Here is a 24,976-nt window from a genome sequence, read left to right on the forward strand (position 1 = left end):
AGTGAGCTTACATAATTCCGGCACTGGTTCCAACGCTGTTTCAGCACTGGAAAACATATCTTACACATTTTTAAAGCATTCCAGGTACATTAATAAAGTACACTTGTATTATAATGGCTGCTTCTTGCCCCTCTTTCAAGCTTATATATATTTAAAGAGAATTATTTTTATATTATGTATATGGATGTTTTGCCTGCATATATGTCTGTGCAGCATGTGTGTGCAGTACCCACAGAGGCTAAAAGAGGGCATAGGATCCCCTAGAACTGGAGAGGGATGTGATATAGATATCTCAATTAGAGCTGAGATCTTCATGGTCCTCTTATTCTCTGTACACTTACGAGTTGTGAGTCTTTGCAAAAAGAAGCTTCTCAGATGAGGGTTGAAAGATGCCCTATTTTGTGGGTTTAATGGTAAGAAATTGGGGGCGGGGCACTTTATTTCTGTGTTCATTTAGGAAAGCAGTAGTATTAGGTTCTTCCCTATGACTTAGGTAGCCATGGAGTTTTGGCCCGTAACAGGTATGAGTTCTATCCTGTTGAGTGGGCCTTAAATACAACCATAAAGTGATTGGGAGTATCTTGCCATGCCAGACATTATCGTAGCTCACAGGGTTCATAGCTGTTGCATAAGACTGTTGGTAACTTATCTCCCCAAATAGCATGCATATAACCTTACCGCACTGTGAAATCTTGTCAGTAGGGGTAAAGCTGTTTGTTTTTTTTTTCTGTCTTTCTCCCCCACCCGGTATCTATTTTTGTTAGCCAGGTCAGTGTCAGCTTGATTTCCCCATGTTTTATGACCCAGGTATGTTGTATCTTCAGCAATAGGGTCTTACCATCAAGTTCTGTAGAATAAGTGCCAGTAATGTTGGCAATAGCCTATAATGTTTGGATTTTTATGGGGCCTTTAACTCCAAAGGAGTTAACCCATTCCTGGCACTGGGCATTATATTTATTAGCTTGTGTTTAGTACGGGCATTGTCACCCTGTTGTAGGGGAAACTCCGTTTGAACTCTTTTTTTTTTTTTTTTTTTTTTTTTTGGTTTTTCGAGACAGGGTTTCTCTGTATAGCTTTGCGCCTTTCCTGGAACTCACTTGGTAGCCCAGGCTGGCCTCGAACTCACAGAGATCCGCCTGCCTCTGCCTCCCGAGTGCTGGGATTAAAGGCGTGCGCCACCACCGCCCATGAACTCTTATGTATATATACATGTATATTTTAGAAAGCTACAGTAGTAGGTTTCCATATGACCTTTTCAAATATCTTTAGTGTTAGTAATCACTCCCCATACTCCCTTCTCTATCTGGCCCTTCCATCCTAACCCTCACTTAACCCTTCGTGTTCAATTAGTCCTCTTCTCTTTTCCTATCACCTGCAGTCTATCTCACTTCCATTGAAATCTGCCTTCCCTTGCTGGCCCTGGCCTTGTTTCCTGGTCTCTATGGATACTCCAATTTAAAAACACATATCTAAAGATTCAGAGTTAACATTCACATATGAGAGAGAACCTGAGATATTTGTCTTTCTGGGTCTAGGCTACCTGACTGAGAATGATTATTTCCACCTCTATCCATTTACCTATAAATGTGATAATTTCATTTTTCTTTACAGGTGAATAATATACCATTGTATGAATGTACCACATTTTCATTATCCATTCCTCAGTTGATGAACACCCAGGCTCTTTCCATTTCCTGGGTATTGTGAATGTAATAGCAAGTAACGTGGATATACAAGTGTCCCTATAGTAGGATATAGAGTCCTTTTGGATGTATGCCCAAGAGTGATTAAGCTGGGTCGTATGGTAAGTTTGTTTCTAGCTTTTTGGAGAGGGAGGGTGTCTTAGTTAAGGTTTCTATTGCTGTGATAAAATACCATGACCAAAAGCAATGTGGAGGTGACAGGGTTTATTTTAGCTTATACTTCCAGATAACAATCCATCACTGATGGAAGACAGGGCATAAACTCAAGCAGGGCAGAAACCTGGATGCAAGAACTGAAGCAGAGATCATGGAGAAACACTGCTCCTTATAGCTTGATCAGCTGCTTTCTTATACAACTCAGGACCACCTATCCAAGGGTGGCTTTGCCTGTGGAGACCTGAGGCCTCCCATATTAATCATTAAATAAGAAAATGTCCAGCAGACTTTCCACAGGCCACCTGATGGCGACATTTTTTCCTACTGATGTTCATCTTCACAAATAACTCTAGTTTATGTTAAGTTGACAAAGTAACAACAACAAACAGGACAGAGGACACAAGTATCTTACCTGGGTCTCTAGGTCATGTGGGCAGCTGGAGAATTTCTGTGGGGAAATCAGGCTGGGATCTGGTGTATCCCAAAGGGGGCTGCTACAGAGAAGTTTATACATTTCATTCAGATTCTGGAATCTTCACCATCTATAGTTTCTTTGCTGCTGGTACTGAGGAAGAGACGTTTAGAACAGGCTAGGAATCTGAGTACAATTGAAACCTCTTCTTCAGCATTCTGTTGCTTTCTCAAGTATTCAAACTTGGGAGGATGCTCTCAGAGGGGAATGGGTTAAGCCTTAGCTCAGCCACCCTTTTCCTGTTCCAGTTTTTCCTGTGCCTGTTTCCTACTGTCAAAAAGGAAGCAATCCTTTCAGTTCTGCTTAGTGCTAATGCTACTGTCACTCTTAGAAGATAAACTTCCATAAAATCCTCTGCAAAATATTTAGGAGTTTTCACTAAATCTTAAAAATTTTACATTTTTTTCTTCTTGAGAGCTAAAGATATTTTACAGAAGAGTTAATTTTTCACTTCTCTAGTTGAACATTTTCTAGTAATAAAAGCCATGCAAATAGCACTTTTCACTTGCTCCTTTCTGAGCCTTTTCTATTTCTGCTCTAGTGCCACCAGAAGATATTACCTGGGTGCAGTGGAACTATACTGGAACTATAGGCAGAGTGACCTGCTCAATGTGCTGCATACGGACACAAGGTAAAAATGCTCTGTTGAGTGTAACATTGTGAGGATATGACTTCAACTAGAAGAAGGTGCAGACACTAGGCAAGGGTGGATAGCTGATAGTTAAGTCCTTCAAACATTTGCAGGTAATGTGTGCATGCAGTCTGATTATTTGCACCATGCTGCTTGCCATTCCTTCTCATGGACCTAAGCTTTTCATTGATTTTTGTTGTTTGCTCATTGATTCTTTGTTGCATGCTGCCACTGTGATTTAGAGACAAGGAGAGTGAAGAGGCAAGGAGCATGGGAGAGAAAGTAGAATTTCCTTTGGCCTAACCTAACCTTCCATAGAAAGAACTGGAACAGTGAAATTCTCAGGAGTATGCATATGATAGACTTTTTATATGATATTTGCCATGGCATTAGAAGCTTTTCATCTTTAGGAAGGGATTTTGTTTATCTAATGAGATTAGACCATTAAATGAGCTCCTCAGTATTATAGTGGTCATTGACTTATTTCAGTTTTTCCTCTTCTTAAATCTATTACACCTTGATTTGATAAAGTATTGAAACTGAATTATATACTAGTCTCTGATTTTGCTAAAGTACTGTCTGTACTTATATCTCCTTTGTCATTCTTGATCTTTCTTTCCCTCTACGTCCTTCTCTCTTTTTCTCTCCCTTCTTTTAAAAATAATACTTACAGGACATTTCCTGATTTTATTGGTTTTTGTCAGTAATTATCTTTTGGGTTGATTTGTCAATTTCTTTCTATTACTTCAGTTTCTGCTTTTTAATTTCATTAATCAATTCTTTCTAATTTTATTTGGATCACTTTGTTATTCTTTTTCTCAAGTTGAATGCTGAAATTACTTATTTTACATTTCACTGTGGTTGTTTTGTTTTGTTGTTGTTTTGTTTTTCCAGGCAAGGTTTCTCTGTGTAATAGCTCTGGCTGTCCTGGAACACACTTTGTAGACCAGGCTGGCCTTGAACTCACAGAGATCCACCTGCCTCTGCCTCCCGAGTGCTGGGATTAAAGGTGGGGGCCACCACCACCTGGCTTATTTTGTAATTTTTTTGTTTTGCTTTGAAACAGGATCTCACTTTGTTGTATTGACTGTCATGGAACTCACTTTGTATACCAGGCTGGCCTTGAACTCACAGAATCATCCTGTCTCTGCCTTCTAAGTGCTGGGATTAAGGGCATGTACCACCACACTAGGCTTTCATTGTGTTTCTTTAAATGTGTACTATAAAGTTGTAAACAGAGACAGGAATATGAGAGCAGAAAAATCAAGAGTTCAGTCCAGGTTTGACTACATAGTGCGTACATGACCAAAGTGTGTGATGTATTCAACAATAGGATGTTATCTTCATATTTTGGCAGATAGACAAGAGCAATGACAATAGCCTATATTGTTTTGGGGTGTATCTGGGACCCCTCCCAACAGCTTGAAAGGAGATATCCTTTGCCTGACCCACTAACACATGGGTTTTTATTAGATAGACTATAGCTCCCAGGAAATATTATTTCACTGTGTAAGGTAACTGCATTAAAAGGTAGTGTGTGTGTGTGTGTGTGTGTGTGTGAGAGAGAGAGAGAGAGAGAGAGAGAGAGAGAGAGAGAGAGAGAGAGAGCACATATGTATTGTATGTACTTTTTTTCTTTCTGAATTTTTTTCTTTGAGACAGGGTTTCTCTGTGTAACAGCCGTAGTTGTCCTGGAACTCACTCTGTAGACCAGGCTGGCCTCAAACTCAGAGATCCACTTGCTCCTGCCTTCCAAGTGCCGGAATTAAATGCACCATCACTGCCTGACTTTATGTGCATTTTTTTTTGTTTTTTCGAGACAGGGTTTCTCTGTGTAGCTTTGCGCCTTTCCTGGAACTCACTTGGTAGCCCAGGCTGGCCTCGAACTCACAGAGATCCGCCTAGCTCTGCCTCCCAAGTGCTGGGATTAAAGGCGTGCGCCACCACCGCCCGGTCTGTATGTGCATTTTTAAATAAGATTATAAAGTAATAAATTTCATTATGGCTTTTTCCAAACATCCTTAGTGTTATTTATCCCTCCTTCCTTCCTTTCCCTCTGTTTCTCTTCTTCCCCTTCCCCAGTTAAGTCCTCTCAGTTTTTCCTTTCCCACTGTATCCTGCTATCCCCATTTCTAGAGTTCCTTCTTCCCCCTCCACTAACAGTCCCTTTGTTTATTCCTGGCTTCTACAGTTATTCTAAGTTACACAATCAATCCTTAAGATTCAGAGCTAGAATCCACAAATAAGAAGGAACATGTGGCATTTGTCTTTCTGTGTCTGGGTTACCTCATTCAGAATGATGGTTTCCAGCTCTACCCATTTACCTGTGACTTTCATGGTTTTGTTTTCTTTCTTTCCTTTTCTATCTCTTTCTTTTTTCCTTCCTTCCTTCGTTCTTTCCTTCCTTATTTTTTGTTTTTTTGTTTTGTTTTGTTTTTTTGAGACATATCTTCTGGTTGTCCTGGAACTCACTTTGTAGACTGGCCTTGAACTCACAGTTTATTTTGTAGAGGGTGGGAGATAAGGATTTTGTTTCTTTCTTCTATATGTAGATATCCAGCTTGTCCAGCACCATTTGTTAAAGATGCTATCTTTTCTCTTGTGCATATTTTTTGTCCCATTTGCCAAAAATCAGGTGGCTTTAGGATCATGGACTTATATTGGGGCCTTCTATTCAATTCTATTGATCTGCCTGTCTTTTTTGTGCCAGTACTATGCTGTTTTTCTTACCATGTCTCTATAGTATAACTTGTAATCATCTATAGTAGTAGCTCCTACAGTAAGTATTCTTTTTGCTTGAGATTCTTTGATTATTGGGACCCTTTTTGTTTGCATATGAACTTAAGATAGTTATCTTTATATTTCTATGAAGAAGAAAGCTGCAATGCTGATGGGATTCCATTGAATCTGTACATTATTTTTGATAGGATAGTCATTTTCATAATACAAATTCTTCCAATCCTTGAGCATGGGATGTCTTTCTGTCTTCTAATGTCTTCTTTAATTTCTTCAGTGTTTTAAAATTTTGCTGTAAAAGTCTTTCACTTCCTTATTTAGATTGATACCAGGGTAATTTTTAAAACAAATTTATGGTTTTATTCATTTTATGTGTATGAGTGTTTTGCCCGTGTGCATGTCAATCCACCACTTGAGTGCCTGATACCCACAGAGGTCAGAAGAGGGATCCCCTAGGACTGGAATTCCAGTCAGTTGTGAGCCACCACATGTGATTTGGGAACCAAACCTGGGTCCTCTTTAAGAGGAGCCAGTGCTCTTAACTGATGAGCCATCTCTTCAGCCCCCATCCGGGGTAATTTTTGAGACTATTGTTAATTGGATTGTTCCCCTGCTTATTTTCTGTTACATTGATTTCTGACCTTGTGCTGGCTAGTTTTATGTCAACTTGAAACAAGCTTTAGTCATCTGAGAGGAGGGAACCTCAATTGAGAATATGTCTCCATAAGTCTGGGCTGTGGGCAGGGGTGTGGAGCATTTTCTTAATTAGTGATTGATGGGGGAGAACCCAGCCCATTGTGGGTGGTGCTGTCACTGGGCTGGTGGCTCCAGGTTCTATAAGAAGGCTGCTGAGCAAGCCATAAAGGGCAAGCCACTAAGCAGCAGTCCTCCATGGCTTCTGCATCAGCTCCTGACTCCAAGTTCCTCTCTTGAGTTCCTGCACTGACTTCTTTCAATGATGAACAATGATGTGGAACTGTAAGCCAAATAAATTGTTTCTTACCCAGGTTGTTTTTGGTTATGGTATTTCATCATAGCAATAGTAACACTAAGACAAATTGATACCAGAATTGTGGTGTATGGCTGTGACAAGCCTGACCATGTTATTTTGGGGAGGATTGTGGAAGGACTTTGGAACTTTGGCCTGGAAATGGTGCTGAGTGTTCAGACCTTGGTGAACTGTTCTATGGGAGTATGGAAGATGGGGATGTTAAGAGAAATGCAGAGGGAAGTTTGAGAGTCACATAAAGACTCTGTCGGGACTGTTGCATATCTTGAATTAAGAATTTGTGGTTTTGTGGGCTGGAGAGATGGCTCAGAGGTTAAGAGCACTGCTTGCTCTTCCAAAGGTCCTGAGTTCAATTTCCAGCAACCACATGGTGGCTCACAACCATCTGTAATGAGATCTGGTGCCCTCTTCTGGCCTGTGGGGATATGTATAGACAGAACAATGTATACATAATAAATAAATAAATCTTAAAAAAAAAAAAGAATTTGTGGTTTTGGTCAGCTAGGACTGAATAGTCAGCTATGATTAACAAGAGACCATCACCATTAAAGTGAAACCTTTGTGTTACTGAGAAATTGATACTGGTTAGCTGGAGCTGAGAAATTAGTGGGGATTTGGAAGAGACCAGCATCATTGAGGTAAAATCAGGGAAGTGTCTCCTGACAGTCAGCACACAGAATCTGTGCTCTAGAGGCAACCAAGCTGTACCTCATGCTGACAGCTGAACTTGGTAGAGCAAAAGTCACACAGGTGGTACTGGTTTTGAAGGCATAAAGGCAGCTGAGGCTTAGCACTGTGAGTGCCAGGAGAGGCCATTAGTGAAGATGCAGCCTCACTAGCAGTAGGAGGTCCAGGATTAAAGGAGTGATGCAGAGAAATTGAGGCTTGGCACCATGAAGAGAGCCTAAAAGAGCTATTGGTAAAAGTGCATGTATATCTGTGCACCATGTGTGTTTCTGGTGCCTGAAGAAGGCAGAAAAGGCATCAGATCTCCTGGAGCTGGCATTACAGATGGTTGTAAGCTGCCATGTGGTGCTGGGAATCAAGCCTGGGATCTCTGGATGAGTAGTAGCACTTTTAACTGCTGAGCTATCTCCCCAGATCCTGTATTGTCTTTTTTGTTTTGCTTTGTTTTTGTTTTTCAAGGCAGGGTTTCTTTGTGTAGCTCTGGCTGTCCTGGAACTCACTCTGTAGATCAGGCTGGCCTCAAACTCACAGAGATCCACCTGGCTCTGCCTCCTGAGTGCTGGGATTAAAGGCGTGCACCACCACCGCCCAGCTTGTATTGTCTTTTTGATACTGAGATTTAGAAGTTCTTTATATAGTCTTGATATTAGAACTTTATAAGATTTATATTATTCCATGCTGTGGGTAATCTTTTCACAGTACTAATAGTATTCTTTTTTTCTTATAAGGAGACATTTAATTGGGGCTGGCTTACAGTTCAGAGGTTTAGTCCATTATTGCAGGAGCCATGGTAGCATGTAGGCAGACATGGCCCTAAAGAGGTAGCTGAGAGTTCTACATCTGGATCTGTATGCAGAAGGAAAAGAAAGTGAGCCACAGGGACTGTCCTGAGCATCTTAGAATTCAAAGCTCACCCCAAGTGACACACTTCCTCCAACAAGGCCACACCTACTCCAAAAAGGCCATGCCTCCTAATAGTACCATTCCCTATGGGCCTAAGGGGGCCATTTTCATTCAAACCACCACAAATATCAGTATCACAATATAAAACATTTTACAACTTTAAAAGTCCCACAGTCTTTACAAATTCAAACACTTTAAAATTCAGCCTCTTTAAAAAAAATCCAAAGTCTCTTTTTACATCCAAAGTTTTTTACTTCACAGTCTCTCAACTGTGGTCTCCTGTAAAGTCAAAAAATAATTAAATACTTTCTTACTTCAAGAGGGAGTAGAACCAGGGCACCATCACAATCATATCAAAGCAAAAACAAATTCCAGCTGTATAAATAACTCACTATCCAATGTCTGGGATCCACTCACAATCTTCTGGGCTCCTCCAAAGGGATTGGGTCACTTCTCTGGCTCCGCCCTCTGCAACACTGGCTTGGGCTGGCTCCACCCCCTGCTGTTGCTGTCCTTATTTACCATCCCATGGTTCTGGCATCTCCAAAAATGATGGGGTCCCTTGATGCAATGAGGCTGCCACCAATAAGCCACTCTTGGGCTCTCTTCATGGTGCCAAGCCCCTCCCCCTGAATCAAGGCTGTGCAACGTGTCCCATCATAGGTAATGGGCTCCAAAAAGCTAGTTCATGCACCAGGGATGGATCCTGATCCTACTGACAGGGGACCCTTAAGCAGATCAAGCTACACAACTGTCTCATTTAGGCAACGGGCCTATTCCAGTCCCATGGAGGCTCCTCTAAAGTTCATGGGTTCCCAATAGCTTGGTTTGGTTATATCTGTATGTTTCGCCACCATGATCTTGGTGCCCTTGCTCATAGAATCTTCCCTCTTTTCGACTGAACACCTGGAGCTCGGCCTGGAACATGGTTGTAGATCTCTGCATCTGCTTCTATCAGTTGCTGGATGAAGGCTCTATGATGACAGAGTATTCAGCAATCTGATTACCTGGGTAAGCCAGCTCAGGCCCCCTCTCCACTATTGATAGTAGTCTAAGCTGGGGTCATCCTTATGGATTCCTGGGAATTTCCCTAGCACCAGGTTTCTCCCTGACCCCATGATGTCTCCCTCTATCAAGGTATCTCATTCATTGCTCTCCCACTCCATTCCTGTTCCAGCTCAACCATCCCATTCCCTTATGTTCTCATCCCCCATTCCCTATCATCAATTATCCCCCTTCACCCCCAGTTTACTCAGGAGACCTCATCTACTTCACCCTTCCCAGGGTGATCCATGCATCCCTCTTAGGGTCCTCTTGTTACCTAGCTTCTCTGGAGCTGTGGGATGTAGTTTGGTTATCCTTTGCTTTACATCTAGTATCCACTTATGAGTGAGTGCATACCGTCTTTGTCTTTCTGAGTCTGGGTTTCCTCACTCAGGATCATATTTTCTCATTCCATCCATTTGCCTGCAAATTTCATGATGTCATTGTTTTTTACTGCTGTACAAGTTTGCATTCTCACCAACAGTGGAGGAGTGTTCCCCTTGTTCCACATCCTCTCCATCATAAGCTGCCATCAGTGTTTTTGATCATAGCCATTCTGACAGGTGTAAGATGGTATCTCAAAGTCATTTTGATTTGCATTTCCCTGATGACTTAAGGATGCTGAGCAATTCCTTAAATGTCTTTCAGCCATTTGAGATTCTTCCATTAACAATTCTCTGTTTAGCTCTGCAGCCCATTTTTTAAATTGGATTGTTCAGTGTTTTGCTGTCTATATTTTTTGAGTTCTTTATATATTTTGGAGATCAGCCCTCTGTCAGATGTGTAGTTGGTGAAAATCTTTTCCCATTCTGTAGGCTGTCATTTTGTCTCATTTTACTGTGACCTTTGCCTTACAGAAGCTTCTCAGTTTCAGGATGTCCCATTGATTAATTGTTGCTCTCAGTGTCTATGCTACTGGTGTTATATTTAGGAAGTGGTCTCCTGTGCCAGTGTGTTCAAGGCTACTTCCTACTTTCTCTTCTATCAAGTTCAGTGTAACTGGATTTATGTTGAGTTCTTTGATCCATTTGGACTGGAATTTTGGGCATGGCAATAGATATGGATCTATTTTCAATCTTCTGTATGTTGACATCCAGTTACATCAGCACCATTTGTTGAAGGTGCTTTCTGTTTTCCATTGTATAGTTTTGGCTTCTTTGTCAAAAATCAGGTATTCATAGGTGTGCAGATTAATGTCAGGGTCTTCAATTCGATTCCATTGGTCCACATGCCAGTTTTTATGCCACTACCACGCTGTTTTTATTACTATAGCTCTGTAATAGAGCTTGAGGTCAAGGATGTTGATACCTCCAGAAGTTGCTTTATTGTACAGGATTGTTTTAGCTATGCTGGATTTTTTGTTTTTCCATATGAAGTTGAATATTGTTCTTTCCAGGTCTGTGAAGAGTTGTGTTGGGATTTTGATGGGGATTGCATTGAATCTGTAGGTTGCTTTTGGTAAGATTGCTATTTTTACTATGTTAATCCTACCTACCCATGAGCATGGGAGATCTTTCCATTTTCTAATATTTTCTTTCTTCAGAGACTTAAAGTTCTTGTAACACAGGTCTTTTACCTGCTTAGTTAGAGTTACCCCAAGGTATATTATATTATTTGTGGCTATTGTAAGGGGTGATGTTTCTCTGATTTCTTTCTCATCTCATTTATCATTTGTATATAGGAGAGCTACTGATTTTTTTCAGTTAAGCTTGTATTTTTCCACATTACTGAAGGTGTTTATCAGCTGTAGGCATTCCTTGGTAGAATTTTTGGGGCCATTTATGTATACTATCATATCATCTACAAATAGCAAAAGTTTGACTTTTTCCTTTCCAATTTGTATCCCCTTGATCTCCTTTTGTTGTCTTATTGCTGTAGCTAGAACTTTGAGTACTATATTGAATAGAAATGGGGAGAGTGGAGAGCTTGTCTTGTTCCTAATTTTAGTGGAATCACTTTGATTTTCTCTTCATTTAATTTGATGCTGGCTGTCGGCTTGCTATAAATTGCCTTTATTATGTGTAGGTATTTTCTTTGTATCCCTGATCTCTCCAAGACCTTTATCATGAAGGAGTGTTGGATTTTGTCAAATGCTTTTTGAGCATCTAATGAGATGATCATATGGTTTTTTTCTTTCAGTTTGTTTATATGGTGGATTACACTGACAGATCTTCTTATGTTGAACCATTCCTGCATCTCTGGGATGAAGCCTACTTGATCATGGTAGATTTGTTTTTTGATGTGTTCTTGGATTTAGTTTGCCAGTATTTTATTGAATATTTTTATATCAATGTTCATGAGGGAGATTGGTCTGTAATTCTCTTTGTTCCATCTTTGTGTGGTTTGGGTATCAGGGTTAACTGTAGCCTCAAAGAGTTTGGCAAAGTCCCTTCTGTTTTTATTGTGTGGAACAATTTGAAGAGTATTAGTGTTAGCTCTTCTTTTTAATTCTGGTAGAATTCTTCGTTGAAACCATCTGGTCCTGGCTTTTCTTTTCTTTTTCTTTTTTTTTTTTTTTTTTTTTTTTGGTTGAGAGACTTTTAATGACTGTTTCTATTTTCTTAGGGGTTGTAAGTCTACTTAAGTTGTTTATCTGATATTGATTTAATTTTGCTTTCTGTTACCTATCCAGAAAATTGTCCATTTCTTTTAGATTTTCCAGTTTTGTAGAGTAGAGGTTTTTGAAGTAATGACCTGATGATTCTCTGGATTTCCTTATTGGCTGTTATCTCCCTTTTCATTTCTGATTTTGTTAATTTGTATGTTCTCTCTCTCTGCCTTTTGGAGAGTTTGCATAGGGGTTTGTGTAGTGGGTAGCCATTCTAGCTTTGATCTGGAAGTTCCAACCCCCACTGAGGCTTTGGTAACTGTCACGCCCAAAGTGGGGCCAAGAGAGGACCCTGAAGACCCGAGATCTGGATGTGCCGGCTCTCTTAGTTCCTGAACCCTGGACGCTGGAGGTCTAGACCGAGCAGAGTACTCCAGAGAACACTGCTGGACAGCACCACGCCTTTCCCAGACTCTGTAAACTATCCATTCACTTGTAAGTTACCCCACAAAGTAAACCTCCCTTTTTACTATGTGGAGTGGCCTTAATAATTTCACCAATAGGTTTGTCTATCTTGTTGATTTTCTCAAATAACCAACTCTTTGTTTCATTGATTCTTTGTATTGTTCTCATTGTTTCTATTTTATTGATTTCAGCTCTCAATTTGATTATTACCTGGTGTCTATTCCTCCTGGATGAGTTTGCTTCTTCTTGTTTTAGAGCTTTCAGGTATACTGTTAAGTCAGTCGCTTGTGTGAGATTTCTCCAACTTCTTTATGTGGCATTCAGTGCTATGAATTTTCCTCTTAGTGCTGCTTTCATAGTGTCCTCTAAGTTTGGGTATGTTATACATTCATTTTTATTGAATTCTAGGAAGTCCTTAATTTCTTTCTTTATTTCTTCCTTGACCCAGTGGTGAGTCAGTTGAGTATTATTCCGTTTCCATGATTGTAGGCATTTTATAATTTTTATTGTTGTTGAAATCTAACTTTAAGCCATGGTAGTCTGATGAAATACATGAGGTTATTCCATTTTTTTTGTATCTGTTGAGATTTGCTTTGTGACCAAGTATGTGGTCGATTTTAGAAAATGTTCTACGGGGTGTTGAGAAAAGGGTATATTCCTTTGTGTTAGGGTAGAATGTACTGTAGATATCTATTAAATCCATTTGAGCCATAATGTCTGTTAGCTCCCTTATTTCTCTGTTAAGTTTCTGTCTGGCAGACCTGTCTATTGGTGAGAATAGGGTGTTGAAGTCTCCCACTATTAGTGTGTGGGGTTTGATGTGCATTTTAAGCTTTAATATTGTTTCTTTTACATATGTGGATGCCCTTGAATTTGGGGCATAAATGTTCAGAATTGAGACTTCATTTTGGTGCATTTTTCCTGTGATGAATATGTAATGTCCTTCCTGATCTCTTTGATTGATTTTATTTTGAAGTCTATTTTGTTAGATATTAGGATAGCTACACCAGCTTGTTTCTTAATTACATTTGATTGGAAAGTCTTTTTATAGCATTTTATTCTGAGGTAGTGTCTGTCTTTGAAGTTGAGGTGTGTTTCTTGTATATAGCAGAAGGATGGATCCTGTTTTTGTATCCATTCTATTAGCATGTGTAGCTAGAGTTTTCCTGCCTTGCCCACAGTCAGGACAAATCTCTGTCACCCGCCAGTCCCACAGCCGCTCAGACCCAACCAAGTAAACACAGAGACTTATATTGCATAGAAACTGTATGGCCGTGGCAGGCTTCTTGCTAACTGTTCTTATAGCTTAAATTAATCCATTTCCATAAATCTATACCTTGCCACGTGGCTGGTGGCTTACCGGCATCTTCACATGCTGCTGGTCATGGCGGCGGCTGCAGTGTCTCTCTGCCTCAGCCTTCCGCTTCCTAGAATTCTCCTCTCTCCTTGTCCCACCTACTTCCTGCCTGGCCACTGCCAATCAGTGTTTTATTTATTGACCAATCAGAGCAATTTGACATGTAGACCATCCCACAGCAAGCATGTGTCATTTTATAGGCAAATTGAGTGCATTGATATTAAGGGATATTAATGACCAGTGATTGTTCATTCCTGTTATCTTTTGGTGGTAGTGTGTGTGTCTTTTCTCTTCTTTGGGATTTCCTGCTGTGGGGTTATCTATTGCCTGTGTTTTTGTGAGTGCATCTAACTTCCTTAGGTTGGAGTTTTCCTTCTAGTGCTTTCTGTAGGGCTGAATTTGTGGATAGGTATTGTTTAAATCTGGTTTTGTCTTGGAATGTCTTGTGCACTCAGTCTTTGGTGATTGAAAATTTTGCTTAGTATAGTAGTCTGAGCTGGCATCCGTGATCTCTTAGTGTCTGCATAACATCTGTCCAGGGTCTTCTGTCTTTCAGAGTCTCCATTGAGAAGTTGGGTGTTTTTCTAATGGGTCTGCCTTTATAAGTCACTTGGCCTTTTTCCTTTGCTGCTCTTAATATTCTTTCTTTAGTCTGTATGTTTAATGGTTTGATTATTATGTGATGAGGGGACTTTTTTGGGGGGGTCTAGTTTATTTGGTATTCTGTAAACTTCTTGTATCTTCATAGGTATTTCCTTCTTTAAGTTGGGAAAGTTTTCTTACATAATTTTGTTGAATATATTTTCTGTACCTTTGAGTTGTTATTCTTCTTCTATCCCTATTATTTTTAGATTTGGCCTTTTCATGGTGTCCCAGATTTCCTGGACGTTTTGTGTTATGACTTTTTTGGCTTTGGGGTTTTCTTTGACTGATGAATCTATTTCATCTATCATATCCTCCATGCCAGAGATTCTCTCTTCCATCTCTTGTATTCTGTTGGTTATGCTCGCATCTGTATTTCCTGTTCGTTTACTCAGATTTTTTATTTCCAGCATTCCCTCAATTTGTGTCTTTATCATTGTTTCTATTTCAATTTTCAGGTCTTGAACTGTTTCCTTCACCTGTTTAATTGCTTTTTCTTGGTTTTCTTGGCTTTCTTTAAGGGATTTATTGATTTCTTCCATTTTTTGTTTGTCTTTTCCTCAATTTCAAAGAGATTTTTTTCATTTCCTCTTTAAAGGCCTCTATCATCTTCATAAAGTTATTTTTAAGGTTGCTTTCTTCTGTTTCTTCTCCATTGTGATGTTCAGGTCTTGCTGTTGTAGAACCACTAGGTTCTGGTGGGGCCATATTGCTCTTTATGTTGTTGTATTTTTGCACTGGCATCTACCCATCTCTTCTTCCAATAGGTACAAGAGGTGCTTTGTCTGAGTGAGCTGCTCTTGGTCTAGTATGTGATTGCTGTGTCTGTGTCTCAGGGGGCCACTCTTGGTTCAATCGTAGCTCTTAGTCTAATTGGAGCTGGTGGATTCTGTGTCTCAAGGAGCTGCTCTTGGGTCCAATCAGATCTAGCAGATTTTGTGTCTCAGGGAGCTACTAAAGTGTCAGGGAGCTGTGTGGGTTTGGTGTAGGGAGAGGTTCTTGTAGATTGTAGGGTCCAATGGGGGTGTTTGTGGGTAGGCCTGCCTGTAGGAGTCTTCCCTGCTGGCCTGTAATTCTTGGTCCAATCAGAGCTGACAGATTCTGTGTCTGAGGGAGCCACTGAAGTGTCAGGGGGATGAGTGGGTTTAGAGTAGGGGTGGATCTTGTACATTACAGGGTCTGATGAGGGGGTGTTGGTGGGGAGGCCCACCCACAGGTGTCTTCCCTGCTGGCCTGCAACTTTTGGCCCAATCAGAGCTGGTAGATTCTGTCACAGGGACCCCACCGAGGTCTCAGGGGAATGAGTGGATTTGAAGGTGGCCTTGAAGTAGGGAGTGGGTCTTATAGGTTGCAGGGTCCACTGGGGTGTGTTGGTAGAGATACCTGCCTCAGGAATCTTCCTGCTGGCCTGCAACTGGGCCAGCGATGAATAGGAGTTCTAATAGTATTCTTTCAAGTTCAAAATTTTTTTTTACCTTAGTTACACATATTTTTGATATCATATGTAAGAAATAGTTGCCATATCTTTGGCTTCATTTTCTTCTAAGCAGTTTATATTTTTAATTCCTACATTAAGGTCTTTGATTCACTTGTGGTTTGTTTTTGTGTATGGTGTGAAAAAGGGATAAAGGTTCATTCTGTAGTTTATATATCCTGCTGTTGAGTACCCTGAGTAGCAGCCCAGAGGATCAGGTACCTGGTGTCTCATTGAAAAGTTGTCCACTTGTCTGTTTGGTCTTGTTAACAATTAATATTGAGATGATTATACATCAAGAAGTGCTTTGTATTATAACGTCTAGTGGCCTGGCACAATGAATAATACTTTTGGTATAAAATTTTATTTAGGAGGCTTGGGAAATGACTCAAACAGTAAAGTGCTTGCTTTACAAGCATGAAGAACTAAGGTCAGATCACCAGCACCCACAAAAAGATTCTAACACTGGGGAAGCAGAGATAGGCAAATCCCTGGAGCTTACTCTATCAGTGAACTTACCTGAATCCATGAGCTCCAGGTTAAGTCTCAAAAAAAAAGTAAGGTGGAATCCTAAGAGATGGCCCAGTGGTTGAGCTGTTTCTGCTCTTTCACAGAACCCAAATTCAATTCCCAGCACTCACATGATGGCTCACAACCACCTGTGGCTCCAAGTCTACAGGATTCAAAGCCATCTTATGGCTTTTGTAGGTACCTGCACTCATGTGGTGTATACTTACACAGACACATAAAGATAAAAATAAGGTGGAGAGAGATAGAAGACACCTAATATGAACATCTGACCTCCATATTCACACACACACACACACACACACACACACACACACACACACGAGCACAAGTTATACCACACACACTAAAAATGGATTTAATGAAGTAAATAATTCATTAGCAGGAAGTCACATGGATTTACCAGAAAAAAACAGGATTTTTGTTTTAATGTTAACATTTTATAATCTAGATTATTTTGACAACAGAATAAGCTGACTCTAAACACTTCCTGACAGACTCTGCCAAGGTTTAAAATAAACAGCTAAGGAAATTCAAATTTACATTATCTGTTCCTGCAGCTGCTCAGCTTCTTCTAAGCAAGTGCCAGAAAATATAATGGTTTTTCCAACTGGTTTTAGATTAAAATTGAAAGAACAATTCATGTCAGGGATAATTATTGCCAAGTACATTTGGCAGAATTTATATATCAAATTCCAAGGGAAACACAAACAACATCCTCAAAAGTTAGGAGGAAACAAATTAGCATGGATTGTGAGACATTTTATCTATGTTGTTTTGTGTTTCTTCAACAGTGGAAATTTTCTGATAGAATTAACATGTGGTATGAAGATCTTTCTTCTTTACACTCACTAATATGTCTTTATACCAGAAATCTTTGTCACTGTTCTTCTACCCCTTACTAGGCTACTGAAAAAAAACCAAGACATTTGTTGCTGAACATAATCTGATATAATAGGCATAGTCTGTATATAACTGAACCCTGTGCAATTTACCTTTTTTTCTTTTGGTTTTTTTGAGACAAGGTTTCTATGTATAGTTTTGGTGCCTGTCCTGGATCTCACTCTGTAGACTAGGCTGGCCTCGAGCTCACAGAGATCCACCTAGCTCTGCCTCCTGAGTGCTGGGATTAAAGGAGTGTACCACTACCGCCGGGTGCAATTTATCTTTTTAATATATTGAACAATTAGTAGCATTGGTTAAAATTTCACACATTGGGGGCATTTTTTCCTCTACCACTGTATATCAATGCCACCAACAAATGTGTTGTCAACTTTTATCTTATACTAGTGTATGATGTGGATCCATCTATATAAGCCCAGGGACATGCCTCTCCCCAGAAATTGGTCATCATCAGGTATCTCCTGCAAGGCCACGAGTGTGATGAGGCAAAAGAGGATTAGAGGGGGCCCTGGCCCCTGTTTTTATAGTTGTCTTAGCCCTCTGACCATGCAGTTCCCCCATGCATTTCTCTGCAAGGAAATTCTATTTACTGGAAGAGCTTCCTTATCAACCCCTGACCCTTGGCTCACAGCCAGTATAGAATGTCTTTTGTCAAGGCCTTCAGTTGGCAGAGCCAGTCAACTGGCTCTCAGATATCTTGGAAACCCTGGAATGGACTAAAATTCAGGGCTAAGTGGAAGAGTAGGCCAGCAGAATGTGGTAGGGATAAGGTCAGCTCTACCTTGCCCTGTTTGGTCAGAGTCCTTGACAGAGGTCTCTAAAAACAAAGTATTAGTTCAGTTATTTAACTGCTAGATCCTGTTAAAGTCTTCCTCTGTGACTGGATTGTTCTAACAGGTTTTTCTTTGTGTGAATGGAACCAAAGCTGGCCACCATTGAGAGATTCCTTCCAGAGTTACCTTTCTTAGGAGGAAATCTACTTCATTCTTTCAGCTACAACTTCCAACTTTTACGTCTACATTTACACACTAGGAGGCACAGAGCCTCCCTCTAAGAGGGTACAGCCTTCTGTCTGGTGTGTCTCTGTTTAGGCTCTCTCCTTTCTGTTTTTCATCCCTTATGGTTCCTGTGGTATATAACTGCAGAGGACTTGCACACACATGTGTGGCAGGGCAGGGCAGAGTTTGTTCTATAGGCAGATGAACATAGTTCTATGTTTTGCTAAAAGAGTTCAGACATCACATCTTCATCCATCACATCTGTCATCCACATTGATTTTTACACCTTTGGGGTATAAACTCAGGGACCTGCTGAGTGGTTCTACAATGTTATGTGCCCAGATGAATTTTCCCATGGTCACCATTGTGTCTCCATGGTTTAGATATCTGTATGTCTCATGAAGGAGGTCTTTTTTAAAAATCTTTTATTTTTATTTTCTGTATGAGTGTTTTGCCTGAATGTGTATGTATATGCACCACATGTGTACAGAAGCTAGAAGAGGGTGTTGGATCCCCTGGAACTTGAGTTATAGACAGTTTAGAGTGGCCCTATGGATTCTGGGAGTTGAACCTGGGTTCTCTGCCAAAGCAACAAGTGCTCTTAACTGCTGAGTCATCTCTTCAGCCCCTTTATGAAAGAGGTCTGTCTTATAACCTTGCTCCCAAGCTTTGTGTATAATACAGTTGCTGCATTTAAGTTTTCAGTTTAAGGATTAGTGTTTCTATGCATTTATAGCTTACAGTAAATTGTCCAAACCAAGCTAGACAAAAAACACTTCCAACTGACATAGTTAAAACACTGATAGTTTTTGTTCATCTTTATATGATTTTTATAGCTTTGGGTGGATTAAGGTCCTGCTTGATGAAGTAAATTCTTGAACAAAAGATGATCTTGATTTTACAGCTTTTGAAACAAACACACAAAGGTTACTGTCTGCATTTTCCTCATTTTTATTCTTTCTTTTGCATGCAGGAAATTATTGTGAAGAGGCAGGGCAACACCTATATCAACAACTATAGGGAAGTGAAGGAAGCAAGTTCTGGATATATGTGCAAGTTCTACTTTTCTTGTAGATAATAGAGGAAAGTGAGATGAAGGAAAATACTTCCAGCTGATTTTTGACGTGGGATCAAATAAAGTCCTTCAAAATGAATGACCTTTTGTTTTCTTCATCCAGATTTCTTCCTAGAATGCCATCAACTTTTCCATTCAACACCTCCATCATGTACAAAAAGACTGTGTTTGTAGAGTACATGGACCACCTTTTCAACATTGCCAAGCCCAGGCCACCCTGGATGGGTAATGAAAACAATATTGAATGCTAATTATGATACTAGGTACCTCATTTTCTAGCAAAGATCCCTAACAGAGGGTGGTTACCAAAGGTTATATTCTTTAATTATGTGTCCTTAAACTGGCTGGACTTTCTGTCTCCTCTGCTTGGCTTCTACAAGCTTGGACTTGGATTATTTCCTTTTCTTTCTCTCTTCAATCTAGTTTTATCTTCTATAGTTTTAAAGCTTTAAATTTTCATCTATTTTTTTAATAATTCTACTTCTATATTTAATTTTTACTAAATATCAACTATGGTGATATTTTATTTGTATTAAAATGTTATTTGTATGTTAATAAATAAAGTTGCCTGGGGGTCAGAGCTATTAGCAAGCCATAGGAAAGCAGGGCAGTGGTGGCATACGCTTGTAATCCCAGCACTTGGTAGGCAGAGCTAAGTAAGTCTCTGTGTGTTCAGGGATACAGCCAGTATTGGATATATATGCCTTTAATCTCAATACCAATCATAGAAAACCTGGAGGTCTATACAGACAGACCATGACGAGGTGGTCATGTGATTGGGTTTACAACTAATGAGAAGGCAGAACAGAAACTCTATATAAAGACTTTAACACAGGAAGTAGCTCTGGTTCAGAGAGGTAGGACCACCGCAGGAGGAAGAGTAAGGTTTTAGCTCTTAGCTCTGACCTCTTGGCTTTCTTCTTTGCATTGGTTCTGTGTTTCTTATTTAATAAGATGGTTGGTTACATCTACAATCAACTCTTTATCTCCACTTAGATGCCAAATAAGCATGTAACAAGATCATAAGATATTTATTGCATTAACAATGTTTTTATCAATGCTAGGGATTCAGATGAGGACCTTGTACATGTTAAGCAAGTGCTCGCCTACTGAGCAAAACCACCATTACCTGTCTTAGAATTGTTGCTGAGAATTATAGGAGACAAATACTCTCATATTTAAAGAGAGTGCTGAGGCTTGATTAAGGTTTTTTTTTTTTCATGTAGTAGCCATAAACTGGTTCTTCAACCCCTGGCCCATGACCCCTCTGTAGCCTATATGAAAGAAGGCTAGGAATGTATAAGATTTACTTTTGAGGATTTCTTTGGAAAACATTTTTGATATGTTCTCTACTCCAAGATGGGAGGGAGGCCACTTGAGGAGGATTAAGAAAAGAAGTCAGGAAATGTGTGACACTGACAACAAAAGTACTTTTACTTGCTGAAGTTTTTTTTTTTTTTTGAGCTGTTCAAATCATAGCAGTAGAATAAAGGGAGCTTTAAGATTCAGAGGACATCGGGCTGGAGAGATGGCTCAGAAGGTCAGGAGAGATTGCTCAGAAGTTAAGAGCACTTGTTGCTCTTGCAGAGGACCTGGGTTCCATTCCCAGTACCTACGTGGTGGTTTAGAAACATCTGGAACTACATTTCTAGATCCAAAACCTTTTTCTGACTTCCTTGGGCACCAAGCACACATATGGTGCACATAGGCATGCAAGCAAAACACACACACACACACACACACACACACACACACACACACACACACACACACACACATAAAAAATGGATAATAAAAAATAGATTCAGAGGACATAAAAGTTTGTCATTAAAAGGTACTGAAATTTTTAACTTCTAAAAACATTAGCATCTGTTAATATTTGAAGATGACTAGGAAAGATTTAGTCTTGATCAAAGTACAAGAAAGAAAAATTCCACAGAATGCAGCTTAAAAAACTGGTCATCTAGGAAAACAAACCTTGTTGCTGGAGGGCTTCTCTCCAGGTTCCCCAAGCCCCGCAGTCCCACAATCTATATATAAAATAATCACTCAGACGCTTATATCACTTATAAACTGTATGGCCGTGGCAGGCTTCTTGCTAACTGTTCTTTTATCTTAAATTAACCCATTTTTATAAATCTATACCTTGCCACGTGGCTGGTGGCTTCCCAGCATCTTCACATGCTGCTTATCCTGGCGGTGGCTGCAGTGTCTCTCCCCTCAGCCTTCCGCTTCCCAGAATTCTCCTCTCTCCTTGTCCCACCTACTTCCTGCCTGGCAACTGGCCATCAGTGTTTTATTTAGATATAGAACAATATCCACAGCACTTCCCCTTTCTTCTTTTTTTTAAAAAGGAAGGTTTTAACTTTAACATGGTAAAATTACATATAACAAAACAATTACCAAGCAAGAATTATAGTTACAATATTAAAGAAGATGTCTTATCTATCTTATATTTGTGAGTTTAAGGTTTTATAGCTAACTTATCTTTTATCATAACTGAGGAAATTACAACTATCTAGTTTTCAACCACATCAAAGACCTGAGAAGGAACATAATGGTCCCTGAGAAATGGTAGACGGATGCAAGCAACTTTCGGGAATCTTGCAAGAGTAGACCAAGACAGCTGGCAGCCTGGACAGTCACCTAATGTTTCTCAGCATTGTTGGTGCATTCAAATTGGCTACAGGCCTAGAGTATCTGACAGACCATTTTCAGAAGCAGGATTTCTGAAAGACCACCTTACCCTGTCTTGGCAGAGTACAGTGGTCGCTTTCCTTGTGTCCCGCTTGTCCAGAAAGGAGAGCATTGCATTTGTACTGTCAGCCATCAAGGCAGGGGCAGTTCTTTGCCCAGTAGGCCATTTTGTGCCAAAAGACAAACTTCCAAATGGAAATGTCTTAGAAGCCCAACATTCTCTCGGGATCAATTGGTGCAGCCAGGAGCAATTGTGTCTCACGTCAACAGAATTCTAAGTTATTTAAATGCCATATTCTCCAGGTCTATGAAGTGTTTGAAGATTACCTATCTATCTGAAATATATCTATGTATACCTAGAAGACTTAACTAACATGGCTACAAATATGATTATCATAGATGACTAATTATTAATCTATTTCTTAATTATCCATTACAATTTTAAATGAGTTACATAAACATAATACCTCAAACAAGAATAGAAACATATATATAGTATAACAAAATTAACTTAAAGTTTGTATCAATAAACTAAAATTTATACCAATGTAAAACATTTTAAACATGAACTAAAATCTATACCAATGTAAGACATTTCAAACAAGTTTTCTTTAAAAGCAGGTTCATTAATCTACCCTTTTATCTCATCATCTCCACATTCTCCTATATATCTATATCATATCCCCTTTTCTTTTTTAGAAAGAGATCACATTTATAATCAACCTGTTTTAAATAAAAATATTGGTTTTCTCTGTCCCACACCAGAGGGCTCTTCTGATTTGGGACACAAGAATTGCCTAACCATTTTTTTTTTTAAAGCAATATGTCTGGGTTTAGAGGGGGAGTGAGCCAATTCCACCTCTAAAGCCAGCTTGGTATATTTGGGAATTTGGGCGTAGCATCTCTTACTACTTCCTGCTGGAGGGGGGCGCTGTATCTTATGGGGATGCAAAGAAAATTTTAGACCTATGGGGTAGTCCGTGAGGCTGTATTGTTTGAACCAGTTGCCTTGAAACCGCTCTGGATGCTGGATCATCTGGGCCATGGTGTCATCGGAGACCTTTCAGGGGGTCTTGGCTGTTGAAACCTGATGTATCTTAATCTGGAACAAATCCATAGCCTCTGGCTTTCTGTGGAAACAAAAGCAGAACTTTTTTTCCAAAGCAACATATCCTTAAATCCAAATTTTGAAGTCAAGGTACCTTTAAAATATACATTTTGGCATAACTCAACAGCTTTTGTAATCAAATGTTTTTCTTCAGTTACAAATATCAAAGACAACATAATCCAGATTCTCTGTGTGGTAGCCATCGTTACTTGGCTTATTTTTTATATTACCTTGAGCCTTGAGCCTATTGTTTTAAACTGTACCATTTTAAGACTGAAACTGTGCTGTGGCTGTTGGCTCCGCCCACTTTAGCTGCCCAACATGGCAGTGGTACATTTTTCGCCAGCTCTGGGAGTCATCAAGTCTCAGAAATAGTGGGTCTAAGCTTTTATCAAAGCAGCGTGTACATTTCCGCCATACTGCCGGTCAAACGCACACGCCAGGAACCCGCCAGTGTTCAAACCTGCGTTTTGCGCCGTCTAGCTGCTCATATGAGACAAGAAGCAGGAACCTGGTTTTGGCTCTGTTTAGAATTGGTTATTAAATATTCTCAGGTTTAAGGTGGAAGCTCGAGCCGTTGGGCGCCATTTGTTGCTGGAGGGCTTCTCTCCAGGTTCCCCAAGCCCCGCAGTCCCACAATCTATATATAAAATAATCACTCAGACGCTTATATCACTTATAAACTGTATGGCCGTGGCAGGCTTCTTGCTAACTGTTTTTTTATCTTAAATTAACCCATTTTTATAAATCTATACCTTGCCACGTGGCTGGTGGCTTCCCAGCATCTTCACATGCTGCTTATCCTGGCGGTGGCTGCAGTGTCTCTCCCCTCAGCCTTCCGCTTCCCAGAATTCTCCTCTCTCCTTGTCCCACCTACTTCCTGCCTGGCAACTGGCCATCAGTGTTTTATTTAGATATAGAACAATATCCACAGCAAAACCTATTTCATATTTTCATGCCACTGACTCCAGTTCATTCAATAAATCATTTATAGGCATCTTATAAAAATATCCACAGACTATAACTCTTAATTTCCTCTTGATTTCTGTGTTATGAACTATCTGTCATAATCTAAATTCAATCATAAGAATCACCTATGATCTCTCTTTGTTTTTCCTCCCTCTGTTCCTTCCTTCCCTCCCACCCTCCCTCCCTCTCTCTCTCCCATAAGGTCCTACATATTATGTTCCCTGTATATATCTATAATCTTATTTATTATTATTCTGCTGGCCATTCACATTATTTCACCCATATTATTCAACTATGCCAAATTTATTTTTGCATCAAGACTTTAGCATTTGTTTTATTTGCTTTTAATGTTGTTCTAGATAGTTGAATTAATGAAACACTGAATGACTTAGAAATATTTTCTCAGAACAACCCTGAGGCTGAACTAGGGTTAGTGCAAAGCATAACTGCTATTCATCAGTTTTAAAGTAACATGCTTTTCCTCTGTGACTTTAACCTTCACTTTTATAATGACAGGCTTTCTGGTATGTTATCCTTCAAGTAACTTTTGAGGGACATCTCATTTTAACAGGTCTGCTGGGTCCTACCATTTGGACTGAGGTTCATGACACTGTGGTTATTACACTTAAAAACATGGCTTCTCATCCTGTCAGTCTTCATGCTGTTGGTGTTTCCTACTGGAAAGCTTCTGAGGGTAAGTTAAATTCTCTCCTATTGTTCTGTCTTTCTAGTTGTAGAAAGCTGAGAAGCATATTATTGGTAATAAGGGCATGTTACTCCACTTTGAATTTCTATAAAATAAAACACTTAGCTTAACAGCTTACAAGGTAAGAGGATTATATAATTAATAGTTCTAAGTTCTAAGAGCATC

At 39.8% G+C, this 24,976-nt stretch overlaps 1 protein-coding gene across 9 annotated transcripts in view; it reads left to right on the forward strand.

The window, feature by feature from the left end:
* Positions 1-24,976, forward strand: part of F8 (coagulation factor VIII) — a 166,674-nt gene that overhangs the window by 553 nt on the left and 141,145 nt on the right. For 2 of the 9 annotated variants that reach the window (XM_006997496.4, XM_042268900.2), the window contains exons 1-3: positions 2,637-2,962; positions 19,435-19,556; positions 24,677-24,799. In XM_006997496.4, the coding sequence (XP_006997558.1) occupies positions 2,817-2,962; positions 19,435-19,556; positions 24,677-24,799 (391 nt within the window). In that variant the 5' untranslated portion in view covers positions 2,637-2,816. Of the gene's footprint in view, positions 1-48; positions 85-1,611; positions 1,805-2,636; positions 2,963-19,434; positions 19,557-24,676; positions 24,800-24,976 lie in introns of those variants that run through there. The other 7 variants (XM_076562458.1, XM_042268901.2, XM_042268902.2 and 4 more) reach the window with 7 other exon arrangements.

The sequence above is a fragment of the Peromyscus maniculatus genome, chromosome X, assembly GCF_049852395.1.
Source record: "Peromyscus maniculatus bairdii isolate BWxNUB_F1_BW_parent chromosome X, HU_Pman_BW_mat_3.1, whole genome shotgun sequence".
Lineage (NCBI taxonomy): Eukaryota > Metazoa > Chordata > Mammalia > Rodentia > Cricetidae > Peromyscus > Peromyscus maniculatus.